The following is a 14,240-nucleotide window of genomic DNA, read 5'->3' as shown; positions in this document are numbered from 1 at the left end:
TTTCTTTTTGGTTACGTATTTTAACTAACCCGTTTAATGTAGTTTATATTCTGCTGATTAAATTACGACTTTTTCTTGCAAATTATTTGGCATACAGAGTGTTTCATGGCCTGTTCTCAGGTGTTAGACTTCTCTAAAACTTCTCACCTACTTCATTGAATAGTCAGAGCTTCCAGAGGAGTCTGATGTACAAATTCTGTCATACAAATAGTAGAGGTCTTTGCTGACTATGTCCCAATGATGGACTTGGACTTGTGTTTGATTTTTGTCCCTTTCTCTCCCACTCCAGCTAAAGACTGCTGCTGCTTGTTGGGTTTGTTTGTTTGTTTGTTTTTTGTTTTGGTTTTGTTTTGCTTTTTTACCTTGAGAGACTAAAGAGTATTTTTAGCCTCTTTCCACATTAAAGTTTTTGATTAAATGTTTTAATCCTGAGATGTTGAAGTCTGTCCTTGGCATTCCCTCTTAGGCTATTGAGCAAACTCAGAATTGAACCACTCCAGAGGAGATACGATGCAGTATTTTTTTCAGTGGTGAATCTTCAGCTGAAATATGCTTTTAGTTTCAGTGATGTTTTGAGGCAAATTGATGTGTACAACCTGCAGCATAAAATCCATAATGTATATGTTCTGGACATTGCCTGTTTTAAAATACTAGCTTCTCATAAATACTTTGGAGAGGAAGGTGTTTGTTAACAAACTTAAGTCTTCAAAAAGGAACAGATTTTTAGAAAGAAAAAGTTAAACTGGTAAGCTGAAATAAATTTTGGAAATAGATGGAAAAGCAAGATGGTTATAACTGACATTCTAGAAAGAAACAAGTAAGGGTTTTTTCTCATAGAAAATTTATATTTATATGACAGAGTGATGCCAGCTTCTTTTTGGCTGTTTAGTGTATATGTAATGATTAAGTTTCTGGTGTAAAAACTTTACTGCCAAGCAAAACTTGAGCTGTTTCAAGCTGATTAAGTTCTGCAAAGATAATGCACTTTTGTAAGTTTGACTGGATATTGGTTTGTGGTTTTTTTGGTTGTTTTGTTTTTTTTTCTGTTGAGACAATGCTTGTGGTGATAATGGGGATGACCTGGATTCTGCTATGAATCCTGTTTGTGTTTTCCTCAACCTCATTCCCTCTCCTCCTAGCAGTCATCTTCTACAAAAATATAGATGTGAATGTATGTAGATTTTACCTGATGTAGCTAAAAGCCTTTGAAAAGTGTATATGCTAATTTTGTTAATTTTCAGAAATTTCTATTGCATTCAGGAGAACAGTTTTTCAATAGCTGTCCTACATTGCTGTCTTTGTCAATTATAGTATGGTAGAACAAGAAGATAAAGTTATCTATTTATAGCTTGCATGCTTTGTTATGCCCCAATAATCTTGCTGCAGAATTCTGAGCTCTGGAATTAAAACTAACTTTTTTTTTTTTTTTTTTTTTTTTTTTGTAAAGCTCTATTCATATTTATTTTTTTTAAAGGGGGATAATGCTCTAATTCATCTCAGGATATTTATTGGAGAGTCTATAATTTTTTGTGTGTGGTTTTTTTTGTTTTGTTTTTTTTTTTTGTTTTTTTGTTGAACTAGAAGTATATCTGTTATTTACTTCAAAATCCTCTATTTCAAAATCCTTCACATCCTTGGCTTCTTCATAGTGCCTCCTAATATGCCTCTTCCCTTCAGCTTTCTTTAACAGCAATTATATTATCAGTAACTATGAAGTATTATTGGCTTAAATCTGGCACTGATTTTGAAAGAAATTCAGCAACTACAGAATATATAAATATATAAAGATATATATACAGAATATATAAACATATCAGGTTTGTATAATTTAAAGAATATTGTGGTTTACTGTATTGTTGCAGTATATATACAAAGGTAGTATTTTTTCATTGTGCTTGATACATTCATATTTTCATTAGAATGACCTAAAGGAAGTCTTTTCCAACAAGAATTAATCTAAGTCCTTTAAAGTATACAAAGATTTTTAGTAGTGTTAGTGCTCAGTTGGGAAGCTGTTAAAAAAAAAAAAATAATGCCACAATAGAAAAACCAGTAAATAAGAACAAACTCAGCTACAACAATTCCATAAAGCCCAACCCTGGAAAACTTTTGAATGGCTGATTTCCATGTATTCTTCATATACATCTGTTAAGTTTTTTTCACAAATACCTTTACCTAATTCACTGTTTTTCTTGAGTATTAACATGAAAAAGGGTTTCCAGCAAACAAATGACTTGATTGCCTCCACAGTCTTTGTTTCTTTACTGCACCCAGCTTAAGAAGTGACAGTTTCTTTTTATCTGCAATTAATGTGTCAGAGCTGTGTTTAATTCCATATTTCATATTCACATTTTCAGCCCCCTGAAAGCTCTTTATGAACAATTTAGCAGAATTGTTTAATTCCTTCTACTGACAATCATTAATGTAAATCCTTCCTAATTATAAATAAGATTACATTATTTGTAAGTCACATGGGGTTTTTTTGTTTGTTTGTTTTGTATTGGTTTTGGGTTGGGTTTTTTTTTCCCTGCACGTGGGCTGTTTAATTATGTATTGTACTACTGTGTCAAGTTCTCTTCCATGGAACTAGCTTTTATAGCTCTGAGATTTGCTAAATATCCTTCAATTTTCTAAAAGTGTGAGGCCGTGTAATCAAGTTTTAATGTCTTATTTTTGTCATTCGTCAGTGCTAGACACATGTATTGTGCAAGCACAATATTTCAATCTCTCTTTTCACTGATAAGAAATGCGAGACTTATGTATAATATTTTGTGCATCAGAATGTGTTTTTAGGAGATAGATTTCTTTTTAATGGAATGCTTTAAAAGAAAATCTGATAATCCATGTGCTGTTGATCACCATGGAAGCCTGCCTTTGTTACCTTTCTTATCTGAAGAAAAGAATCTTACTAAGTTTGAAACTCATAGGTGCTTATTAGTTGAAACAGTGGGGTTTGTGTTCTCCCAAATATTAATTCTGTCAAGCAGCATGGTTTAACATTCAGATGTTAGACATTAGGCAGCTTTAAAGGTGGGTTGAAAACTGTGTTAAAGTAGGAGTGAAATGCTTTCGTTGCTTTTGAATCATCTTTGTATTTTGAAGCATGTGGATGTATATGTGTAGTGATACAGTCATATATGTACTGGGTTTTTACACAGATTCTAGGGCAACAGATTAATGACTTCATCCTTCCTGATGTTAACCTGATCGGAGAGCATGCTGATGCTGCGGAGCTTGGGAGAATGCTTCAGCTTATTTTGGGATGTGCTGTGAATTGTGAACAGAAGCAAGGTATTAAATTTTGAAAGCATGTTTTCTCCTAGCCAGTGAACGAAAATCCAGCTTGTTGTGTGACTACTTAGGGTAAAAATTATATCTCTCAGGTTGCTGTCAGAGAAAAATGTATTTTTTTCAGTGATGACATTATTTTGCCCTACATTTAGTAACTGTTGTTTTGTTGTAAGCTTCACTTCTTTTGGAGTCTCAAACGGTGGAATTGGGTTTGCTTCCGATGTACATGTTTTCAATTTTTGTTTGCTGAGCCAGCAGTATGACTGGGAATTGGTCTGAAGGTGTGATCTGGGTTACTGTAGTTTCTGAGACTTTTGCATGGGTTTGGCAAACAAGAAAGAGTAAAGTTGGCAACCATGCCCTCTGGGCAGCAGCTGAAGACCAAGCTACTTAAGGGAATCCAAAATATCACTCGAGGCATCTGCTAAAGTGATTGAATCCCACTTCAGGAGTCACTGAAAAGAGACTTCTACCTATCTTGACTCCCATGGCGCTGACTGTCTTTCTGACCCACACAGGTAAAACGAGGACCCATTTATTTTTCCTGCGGATTCCACAGAGAATGTAATGAACAATGGAGATGCTTGTTGAAGTGTCCCAAATCTCATGCTCGAAACTTGCCTTGGGTGCAGTGTGTCTTATTGTTATCCAATTGCCCTATATTACACTCAATTCAAGCCAGGTTAAGATAACAAAGCAACTACAGCCATTTGTTCTTAACACTTAAAACAGGGAGCATAAGACCATGTGTATTAAATACATATGTAGGTAAATAAAACTGTGTTTACTGTATTCACATCAAAGTCACATCAAATATCTGTTCAGTTCCTAATTTAACTCATTTTGTTTTCCTTTCTGTTAAAAAGACAGTCAGAGTTTCAGGCCTTTTGTCTGCTCTTGCATAGTCCATTTTAGCTTTTATAGCTAGTTTCCAGTTTTCAGTTTTCTCAGGAATGAAAAAGTGGAAGGGACTTATTTGTGATATAGCACAGAAATAAGAACAGAAACCAAGAATGTGTATGAAAATACCTTGAATTGAGGATGCTGTAGAAAGGCAGGACATTATTGTTAAACTTACGGAAAAGGAAAGCCTGTGCATGGACTGAGTACTTGTATAGCCTGAATAGTTGGGGAACAAGGTCAGAAAACGAGTTAAGTAGTTATTTCAAAAGTGTGAGATGCCAGAAGGCAAAAAATGGATGACAATCATGCACTTCTTTTCATTGATTCAGAGTTCCAATGAGCCTGGATTTATGCCTGAATACACTTCTGATAAATTCTTAACTAAGTTTGTTGGGGTGGAATTTGACTAATGATTAAGCATTTCAGTGTCACCTGTGACACATAATTTTACAGGAAGGATGCAGCTTCTGACCTCATGATCTGTGTGACTTGAATTTCAGCAGTAACATTTCAGAATGCTCTTATTTTCAGAGTACATCCAGACCATAATGATGATGGAAGAATCCGTTCAACACGTTGTCATGACAGCGATTCAGGAGGTATGCTGGGATGCCTAGAGAATATTAAAGTTCAGCCTTTCAAAAGCGTGGTTTTTTACACTTTGGAAAAACTTAGTTGGAAGTAAAGTAAATAAGGGGCATAGATTTTGCCATTTTACATTTAAAAAAAAAAATCTTAATTTTGCTTAGAAAAACTTGCTTTATATCAAGGAACTCTGGCTGAATGTCCCACTTTTCTTTAAATCTAGAAGATTGAAACTTCTAGATATTTTTGTTACTGGGTTTCCTTTCCTTTACTTTTCCCACCCTGTGACTCCTGAAGTGCACTAGACTGCTTTTATATGAATAACTAAATACTCTAGAATTTCTTCAAAATTTGTACCTTGAAATTTGCAAAACTGCACGAACTGTTAATTTCATTTACTTTTTTTTTTTTTTTTTTTCTGAACAAGTGAAGAGAGAGAGAAATGGATAGTATTTTTTTGTCAGCTGTACTTCTAAGAGCAGGCTAGTGAAGTTATTTGTGCTAATTTTTTTTTTGAGGTTAGTATACTGTGGTGTATTTTGTGAAAGTGCTGTTCAGTAGTAAATTAAAACCACAGTGAAAATTAAGCCGCAGTATTAGTGACCACTATAGCCATGAAGACCCCGTGTGACTTCTTAGGAGCTCAAAGTGTGTGTAAGTCAAGTAACTATCAGTCTTCATAGGTGAAGGTTTGCTGCAGGCAGGCAGCTTAAGGAAAGCAGGAAATCCATGGTAATCCCATTTCTTCTGGACCTGAGCATGACAAACTAAATTCCACATTGAGCACTAGAGCATTTTCACTGTTCTGTAATGCCTGAATATAAAGATATCCATGAGCCTACATGAACTTCATCCCCTGTTATCACTTTGACCAGTGCTGTATCCTTGCAGTTGTACATCATCTGGTCTGTGTGGACTGCTGTCTGTTACACTGGAGAGAGAGGACTTTTGAAATGAGCATTGGAAAAGTCCTTATGCTGAGTCATTTCCAGTCAGTGCTGCAAGTTTTGGGGTATTTTACTTTAGCATTCTTCCTAACTAATACAATGCTGTGGTGGATTTTCATCATATAGTCTTTTATTAACCCCAAAGTTCAGCATTACTTTTTTTCTGTCCTGTCTTAAAATAGAAAACCTTCTCTTATCCTTCCTCTTTCTGTAAAAATCGCCTGGTTTATTTTTTTGGTAAAAAACTCCTTCATTTGATAAAATACCCAGATCTGAAGCAGCCCGCAATTTTCGGCATTTGATGAGTAAGCATTGAACTTGTTTAGTGTTTGTGCCCTTTCTCAGAGGTGGGGAGTAGAAATGGGGAGAAATCAAATGGGGATATGTTAATCTGAAACAGATTTATGGAATTTTTTGAAACTCAGTGAATCAAAAAGCTTACTATTAAGGTACTGATGCAGTTCTGAGTGATTTTAGTGCCTACCTTCCAAGCTGCTTAGAAATCCAGTGCATTCCAACCAAATGAAGGGCATCTTGGGTGCTTAATGAAGAGGTCAGAAAGTGTGTCTCAAACTTGTAGGGTGCGACCTCTCTCCATTATTTTTCAGTGATCTTGAAAGTCTGCAGAGGTCCCAGTTAACGGGAGGCTGGAAGAGGTCCCAGTTTTCAAGAAGGAAAAGAAGGAAGACCTTAGTAATTACAGGCCTGTCTTACTCCAGTGCCTGGCAAAATTATGGAGAAGGTTATTCTGCGAGTTACTGAAAAACATGAGGGAGACAAGCAGTCATTAGTCCTAGCCAACAGGGATTCACTAGGGAAAAGTTCTGCTTAACTGATTTAATTTCCTATTTTGACAGGGTCAGCCGTCTAGTTGATCAGGGGAAGCCAGTAGATGTGGGGGGTTTTTTTTGGATTTTAGCAAAGCTTTTGATACTGTCTGTCACAGTATCCTTCTGGACAAAATGTCCAGCATACATTTACAAGAGTCCATAATGCATTGGGTGAGCAATTTACTGGTGAGCTGGGCTCAAAACTGTTGTAATAAATGATGTTTACATCAGGCTGGTGGCCAGCAGCAATGTGGCTCCACAGGGGTGATTTAAGGGTCACTGCTTTTTAATGTTTTTATAAGCAATCTGGACACAGGTATCAAATTTACAATCAAATTAAGGCAGTTTGCTGATGATACTAACCTGGGAGCAGCTGTGCACTCCCTTAAGGGCAGAGTGACCTTACACAGTGATTTAGATAGTCATAGAAGTTGAGCAATCACCACTGTATGCAATTTAACAAGAACAAGTGCTGGATTCTCCACTTGGGATGAGGTAATCCTTGTACATACAGAGGATGAAAAGCTGGAGAGCAGCCTGGCGGAAAGAGATCCAGGGGTTTGGGTTAATGGCAAGTTGAATGAGTCAACACTGTGCCCTGGCAGCCAAACAGGCCAGCTGTGTCCTGAGGTGCATCAAGCACAGCATAGCTAGCTGGTTGAGGGAAGTAACTGTGCTACACTGCACTGGTGCAGCCCCACCTTGAGTACTGGGTGCAGGTTTGAGCACCGCAATATAAGAAGGACGTCAAACTATTTAGTGTGTCCAGGGCAGAAGTGACCAAGATAGTGAAAGGTTTCAAGGGCTTATGAGGAGCAGAGGTCACTTGGTTTTGTTCAGCTTGGAAAGAGAAGGCCAAGGGTGACCTCCTGGCAATCTTCAGCTTCCTCAAAGGGGGGCAGTAGAGTGGAGAGGTGCTGGTCTATCTGTGGTGATTGCCACAGGACACAAGGAAATGGAATGAAGCTGCATCAGGGGAAGATCAGATTGCATATTAGATTAAAAGGTTTCTCAGTGGGAGGGTGGTTGGTCACTGGAACAGGCTCCCCAGAGAAGTTGAATCATGGCAACAAGCTTGTCAGAGTTCAAGGAGCATCTGGATGATGCTTTTGGTCGTATGGCTTAGTTTTCGTTAGTCCTGCAAGAAGCAGGGAGTTTTACTCTGATCCTTATGGGTCCCTTCCAACTTGAGATATTCTGTAATTCTAATAAGAGTTCAGATCCAGAGCTGTACCTGCAGTCTGTGATTTTGAGGAGTGAAACTTCACTACATTTAAGAAGGTTTTTTCTATTTCTTGGACTCAGAGCAGCTCAGAGTCCAAGTAACTTGGACCAAGCAATATGTAGGAGACACCAAATAAAGTGCCGAAGAGAGTAGCTGTATGTGCATATTTGGAAAGTTGATATGTCACCTAATCCAAACATTTCAAAGCATTTGATATGCAAGTACTCCTTCTTCAAAATTAGGTATGTAAAAAGATCTCTCTAAGCTTTACTGAGATATTACATAATTCATTTTCATGTTTCAGCAAAGCACATATAAATGCTTTTAGATACTTATCTTGTTTTCATAAATTGTCTTACTCATGAAAGTATTTCATGATGTACAGTAGAACAAGCCTCTGCCCTGTTTTCTCTGGTGGTTTTTTTTGGTGTTGTTTTTGGGTTTTTTTGTTGTTTTTTGGGTTTTTTTTTTGGTTGTTTTTTTTTTTTTTTGTTTGTTTGTTTGTTTTTTGGGGTTTTTGTTTTTGGTTTGTTTTTTTTTTTGCATGAAGAAGCTGGATTTTAAATGGAAGGAGAAGCATTTTTTGTGTCAAATTTTATTTGGCTATTTTGGTTTCTGTCATACCTTGTGACTTCAGCATTTCCATTCTCCAGTGATTTAAATCTTTAAAATATTAGCAGTAAAACATGCGTTATGCTCCATAAATGTTTTATAAATTGAAAAATGTGTTTCTGTTATTTTTTTAGTACAGTCAAATTGATCTGGTATGTTGCCACCACCTAGATTCTTAGATTCTTCTAATCTGCAGGTGTGCATTTCTAAATGCAAGCTGTGCACAAGATAGAGGAAGACCAAGAATGATACAGCTATCAAAAATATTGCAACAAAAATTTACATGATTATAAATTATATTGTGTTGTATATTCTGTAGAATATTCCAATAGTCTGTTTATGTCATTATTATTACTTGAAATGGATATATTACTATGCATATTATAACAGAAATTTTTAATTTCATCATTTACAATTTTGTTTTTAAAAGCCAAAGCTTTCTCCTTATGGAAATTATTTTAGCTATTAGCTATTTCTCTTTCCTTTCCTTTCTTTGACATCCTTGGCAAATTCTGCTGTCATTTTCCCAAGTCTTTTCTTTGAGATGCCAAGTTCATTATTGACAAAAGTGGTAGATGGAGAAATTGCCTTTGTTGAAGGTCAAAACTTGCCTGGAGTGCATAGCAAAAGGTACTTCCTGTCTGGATTAATAACAACTGTGTTACTTCCACAAAGTAGAAACTTTATGTTTGTTTTTTTTCCCCTCCCTGTGTTTTGTCATGACTGTTTAAATGTTCGTCTTCTCTGAAGTAAAAGTGTTTTTTGAATAACCAGCAAATGATAGAAAAATATTTCATTGGGTCTGTCAGTAGTAGTGAAGGAAGAATGTCCAGCTGCATTAAAGGATATACACTGTGTCATACATAGCCCTGTCTCTTAAAAAGCAAACAAATCAAAAGATGTTTTAAAAAAGAAAAACAACCTTCTGAGTACAGAAGCTGGATTTTGACATTGTTTCATGGGCACTCACATGAGCTTGAACAGTATTAGCAACTGTAGAAGAAGCATTTCAAATAAAGCAAATGTTTTGAACTTCTAACATCATCAACTAAGTGGTGCAGCTGCATTTGCAAAATCATGCAAATCATATGTAGAGAGAAAAATAGGCATTCATAATTCAGGTTATTCATGCATGCAGATTTTGTGATAGTTTTACCCCTTCCCTAATCTTTATGTATCCATGACAACACAACTTGTTCACATTTCACAAGCAAAGCAGTTAAAAGTGAAGGTTTTAATAATATAAAATTAGCAGATCTACAATTATTTTGTAAGACATCATACCAAAGCTATAGGCATGAAAATGTATAGTTGTAAAGGTTAACAGGTAATAACAACTGCTTCTCAAAATTACACAAAGAATTATAAAAACTGTCATGTTGTTCAGGTTATCATACTATTTAAAATCCAGACTGACCTCTTTACCAAGAAAAAGCTCTTTTGATTTTAATGACGTTTTATTATTTCAACAAATACTTGTGCTATTTCAAGTCTTCATATAAATATGCAAATAAACCATAAAAATATCAAGGAAGTAAATGTGAATCACTTGCTTTCACTATGGGGAGCTTTTAAAAAGACTTTTCCTTCTCCTGTAGAGGCCTAATGCAATTGCTTGATTTTTTTTTATTTTTTTTTATTGATTTCTCTTTTTATAATCAATTAATTTGTAAAATCTTTTCACATCATCATCCATTAAAGGTACGTGTGAAGACAGGTAATGATATTTGTCTGAATGTGAGCTTGTAAGTGAAGAAGAGAATGCAGAACACAGACAATTGCTTACCTATACCATTTTCCTCTCCACGATGTGGGGAAATGTGTAGAGAAAACATGGAGACAGTCCTTCACCCTGATATTCTCCCATTTCACCCCACTTCTTCGATCCAGGTTATTGTTAACTTATCAGAAGTTGCATTTCTGTATTACTTCTAAGTAATCTGGCAATCTTGTTCCTTTTCCTTGTTTGATCGTACTACTGGATGCAGCACAATCCCACAGATTTCTTCTTTAGTATTCCCACCATCTCACAGGCCGTAAGGTTGCAAGATGCTTCTTGTTGCACTGAGTCAGTCTGTGGCTTTTTCCCTCAGTGCCTCATGCATACTTCCCATGACATTCCTCATGTACCTGATTCAGTTAAATTCACAAGTTCTGTGTAACATTCACGCTACACCCGCACCATATATCTTCCCCCACCTAAATCTCCCAGCTAATGACCTCTTTTCTGGACATTTCTGCTAAGGGTTCTCAAGGATTGGAATTTTTGAGGGAGGTGACAAAACCTGCTGAAGAATAAAGGGATTATATTATTTGCCTCGTCCTGCTTTCTTTATGGTAATCCACAGAAAGCGGCAACACCACAGTGGCCTCTAGTGGGTTGTGCAGCCTCTTGTATGCCTCCTACAGTATCTCTTGGCAGGTCTGTTAAGCTCAGTTTCTGAAGAGGAATTTGTGCTATGGCCACAAAGGGTTGGTGGCTGTCAGCGATATATTGTTGAACACCCCTGCAGCCTGGGACCTGCCACCTGTAAAGTCTGGCTTAGTGGATGCAACTTACTTAGTGTCTGAAGTGCTTTTGTGAACAATGTTGTGGGATATATAGTAGGGACAAGAGTTCAGTATTTGGTTGATAGTCACCTGGAAAAGCATTTGAACAGTAATACTAAAATGGTGTACATACAGACATTACAGAGCAGAGAGGGATTGGACATTCTTGATTTGGATGGCAAAATGATAAATCAGCTTAGAAAACATGGCCCTAAATTAAATACAAGTTTGTGCCATCACTATATATGGTAATGAGAACAGATGTGTTTTCAGGGGGCAGTTCTGAGGTTGGAAGTTTTCTTATTACTGTTACAGAGAATCAGGGCTTCATGGAATGCTTCATTTCAGTGTAGTATGGCATTGTAAAGATGCAGACAAAATGGGAGGAATTCAGTTAGCAACAAACATCATCAGGATCTGAGAAGTGCTCCTGAGGACATCCAGATGGATTTAAGAACGTTGCATGCAGCTAAATCCCAGTTAAGGAGATGGAGAAAGGGAAAGAAACATTGGTGGATAAATATTTGAGTGATGTAAATGTCAAACAGGTTTTCTCTTCTACACAGTGGTATAAACAGAAAGGATGGAGAAGAAATGAAAGCTCTGTGCTGCATGTCCAAGGAACTTTGCCAGTAAAAAGTAATGCAAAAGCGCTGATTCCTGGGAGAAATAAAGGAAGCCCTGTCTGTGGAGAAAGTAACCGGACTGGAGAAGGGGGTCTTAGGAAAGAATTTTTATCCTGCTTTTAGTTAGAATAGGGCCTTCTTGATTGTAGCTTTCATGAGTTGCTTCACTGGAGAACTCCTAGAGCATTTTGTCTTTGGATAGGATGACAGAAGCTATCAGAGTGGTTTTGTAATGCTGCTTTTTTAGTTAGTTACAACATATTTCTTATTTGAAAGACTGTTTCTTTCTGTGTCTTACAACTTTAAATAATAATGTTACTATGTTTTCTCAAAGTGGCTGGGAGGAGGTCTTTGGGCGACAACTTCTTGTTACATTAGATTTAACTTCTAACTACCTCCGTAGCTGATCAGTGGGTTACTGGACTAAAACTTGCTTTCTTACCAGCTTTTTCTCTTTAAGCAGGCGTTATCAGTCAATATGGGAAGCTTTTGTTTGTTTTTTAAAAGTCGTGGCTGAAAGTGATGTTTGCTAGACTAAAATTACTACCAGCTATTCCTGCAATCAAATAGGTTAGTGTAAAAGGAATAGTAATATTTACTTCAGGAATGCGCGCTAGAGACTTTCTTTTTAAATTTGCAAATTACAGACAACTCCAGAGCAGGAATTTTAATCATCTTTGTTTTATACAATTAGCTGAGATAGGTAGGTCGCCAGCTTCAGCTGAATAAATAAATAAGTTGATGTGAACTTCCAGGTAATCAAAAAATGAAAATTGCTGGCAGAGAACAATTAAAGGCAGGTCTTGCATGGTGTGTTGATAGTACTATCATTCAAGTACCATTTCAGTACAATGTTTAGCAGAGTGTATTATAGGTTTCATCATAGATAAACAATGTGTGTTGTCAGAAGAAAAAGAGATGATGAAATATTTCTTTTATAGTGCTTTAAAAATTATAAATTCTTAAGATTTGTTTGTTTCTGAATGTCATATTAAAATGAAGTTAAAAGCTTCTGAATGAAGTCATATTGAAGCTCCCAAAACTTAAAATAAGCTTCTTTCATTGCAGCTTAACTTTTGAGATAAAACTAAATCCTTGCTTTTTCTAATCCAGTGTAATCTAATTGCAGTTGATGAGTAAAGAGTCTCCAGTCTCTGTTGGAAATGATGCTTACATTGACCTTGATCGGCAGGTATCTAAGACTAGATGTTTTATTTTCCTTCAGTCATAGCACATCGATGGCTAGCAGCTTTGCTTTATTAATAAGTCTTTTTTTTTTCTTTAATTGTGGGGAATTCAAAAAAGAATTGGAAAACTGAATTTTAATATTTCAAGTGTTTTTGCTTTATAAATTGTGTTTAACCATTCTGTGTATTTAAAGGAGAGAAAAACTCAATTTGGAAAACAAGTTTAGCTGTATGACATAGTATTGCAAAACTGCAGACCAGTCCATATCTTTGGGTATTGAGAAAAAAAGGGAATTAAAAAATAAAAATAAAAAAAAAAATAGCATTTGCATATAACTTTTTTTGCCCATCCCTACTTTTAAAGTCAGTTAAAAAAACCCAAAACCAAACAGAAAACCCCAAACACACAAACAAAACCCACCCAAACACAACAACAACAAAACCCCAACAACATGTAGATGTGGCTCAAAAATCCTTAAAGCAGTCCTGGGAACTCTTGCAATATGTGAGAGAAGCTTTCAGAGACAGTCTTTCTCTGTGTGATATATCTAAAGAATATGCAAAATAAACTGGTTTTTTTACTAGCTTAACCAATGGTAACACTGTCCTACTTTCTCATTTTTTTTTCTAATTGGGAAGTAGCACTGTACAGTGGTGTTCCATGTGTTCCTCCATCATGTGTTCTTTGCAGGAGTACGTATATTCTGACAGGTGGAATTAATTTTTCTGTGTCAACACACCTTTGAGAAATAAACTTGAAAAATAAGATGCCATTATGGTGGTTGAGAAAGCCCATTTAAAATTCATCATAGATAATAATTTAGCTCTATATACAGAATATGTACGCACCTGTTTTATCAGATGAATTCTCTTTTGGCTATTTTGTTTATATCAACTGCATTCATATGCAGACTTGCAAGATATATATCTTTAAACATAAAACCTTTGAAGAGAAGCATTTGAATTTTTCCCACTGGTTAAAAGATTCAGTGCCCTTTTTCAGAAGGGTAGGATTCTCCGTTGCCATATTAATTGTGTTCCTGTTGTTCAGTAAGTGTAGCTTCCAGTGACTAGAAATTTTACCCTAATTGTCCACCCTCTGTATTCCACTTTGCAGTCCTTTTTGTATTTGAAATGTAGATTGAAAACTGAAATTATGCAGTCTTTGCATCCATAAAGAAAAGTGGTATTGACAATTTTTTCAGTGTACAGAATTGCTGAGATCTTCAGACACAAGTTCTTTAGGGCTTTTTGACTCGATTTGTAGAATAGATGTTATAATTCTAATGTATTTTTCTAAGACCAAATAATTACTTTTAAGTATGTTTACTTTTTACTGTCACACAAACTAAAGAGTAATTATACCTGCTTCTTTGTTCCTTTCTAAGAATGGAATTGCTTCAGTTTTCAAAAAGTTAATACATTACCTAAATACAAAAATAATTTTATAGCCAGGTAGTTCAGAATATTTTTATACACATCAC

The 14,240-nt window shown here is 35.9% G+C and overlaps 1 protein-coding gene across 4 annotated transcripts in view; it reads left to right on the top strand.

Moving 5' to 3' along the window:
* Window positions 1-14,240, top strand: part of HOOK3 (hook microtubule tethering protein 3) — a 93,137-nt gene that overhangs the window by 37,202 nt on the left and 41,695 nt on the right. For 3 of the 4 annotated variants that reach the window (XM_080636850.1, XM_080636851.1, XM_080636852.1), the window contains exons 5-7: window positions 3,159-3,291; window positions 4,726-4,793; window positions 12,699-12,761. In XM_080636850.1, coding sequence (XP_080492976.1) covers window positions 3,159-3,291; window positions 4,726-4,793; window positions 12,699-12,761 — 264 coding nt within the window. The remainder of the gene's footprint in view (window positions 1-3,158; window positions 3,292-4,725; window positions 4,794-12,698; window positions 12,762-14,240) is intronic. The other variant, XM_080636853.1, reaches the window with a different exon arrangement.

The sequence above is a fragment of the Psittacula echo genome (assembly GCF_963264785.1).
Source record: "Psittacula echo genome assembly, chromosome: Z".
In the NCBI taxonomy this organism is placed as follows: domain Eukaryota; kingdom Metazoa; phylum Chordata; class Aves; order Psittaciformes; family Psittacidae; genus Psittacula; species Psittacula echo.
The sequence above is the reverse complement of the archived record's forward strand: the minus strand, read 5'-3'. Positions and strand labels throughout refer to the sequence as shown.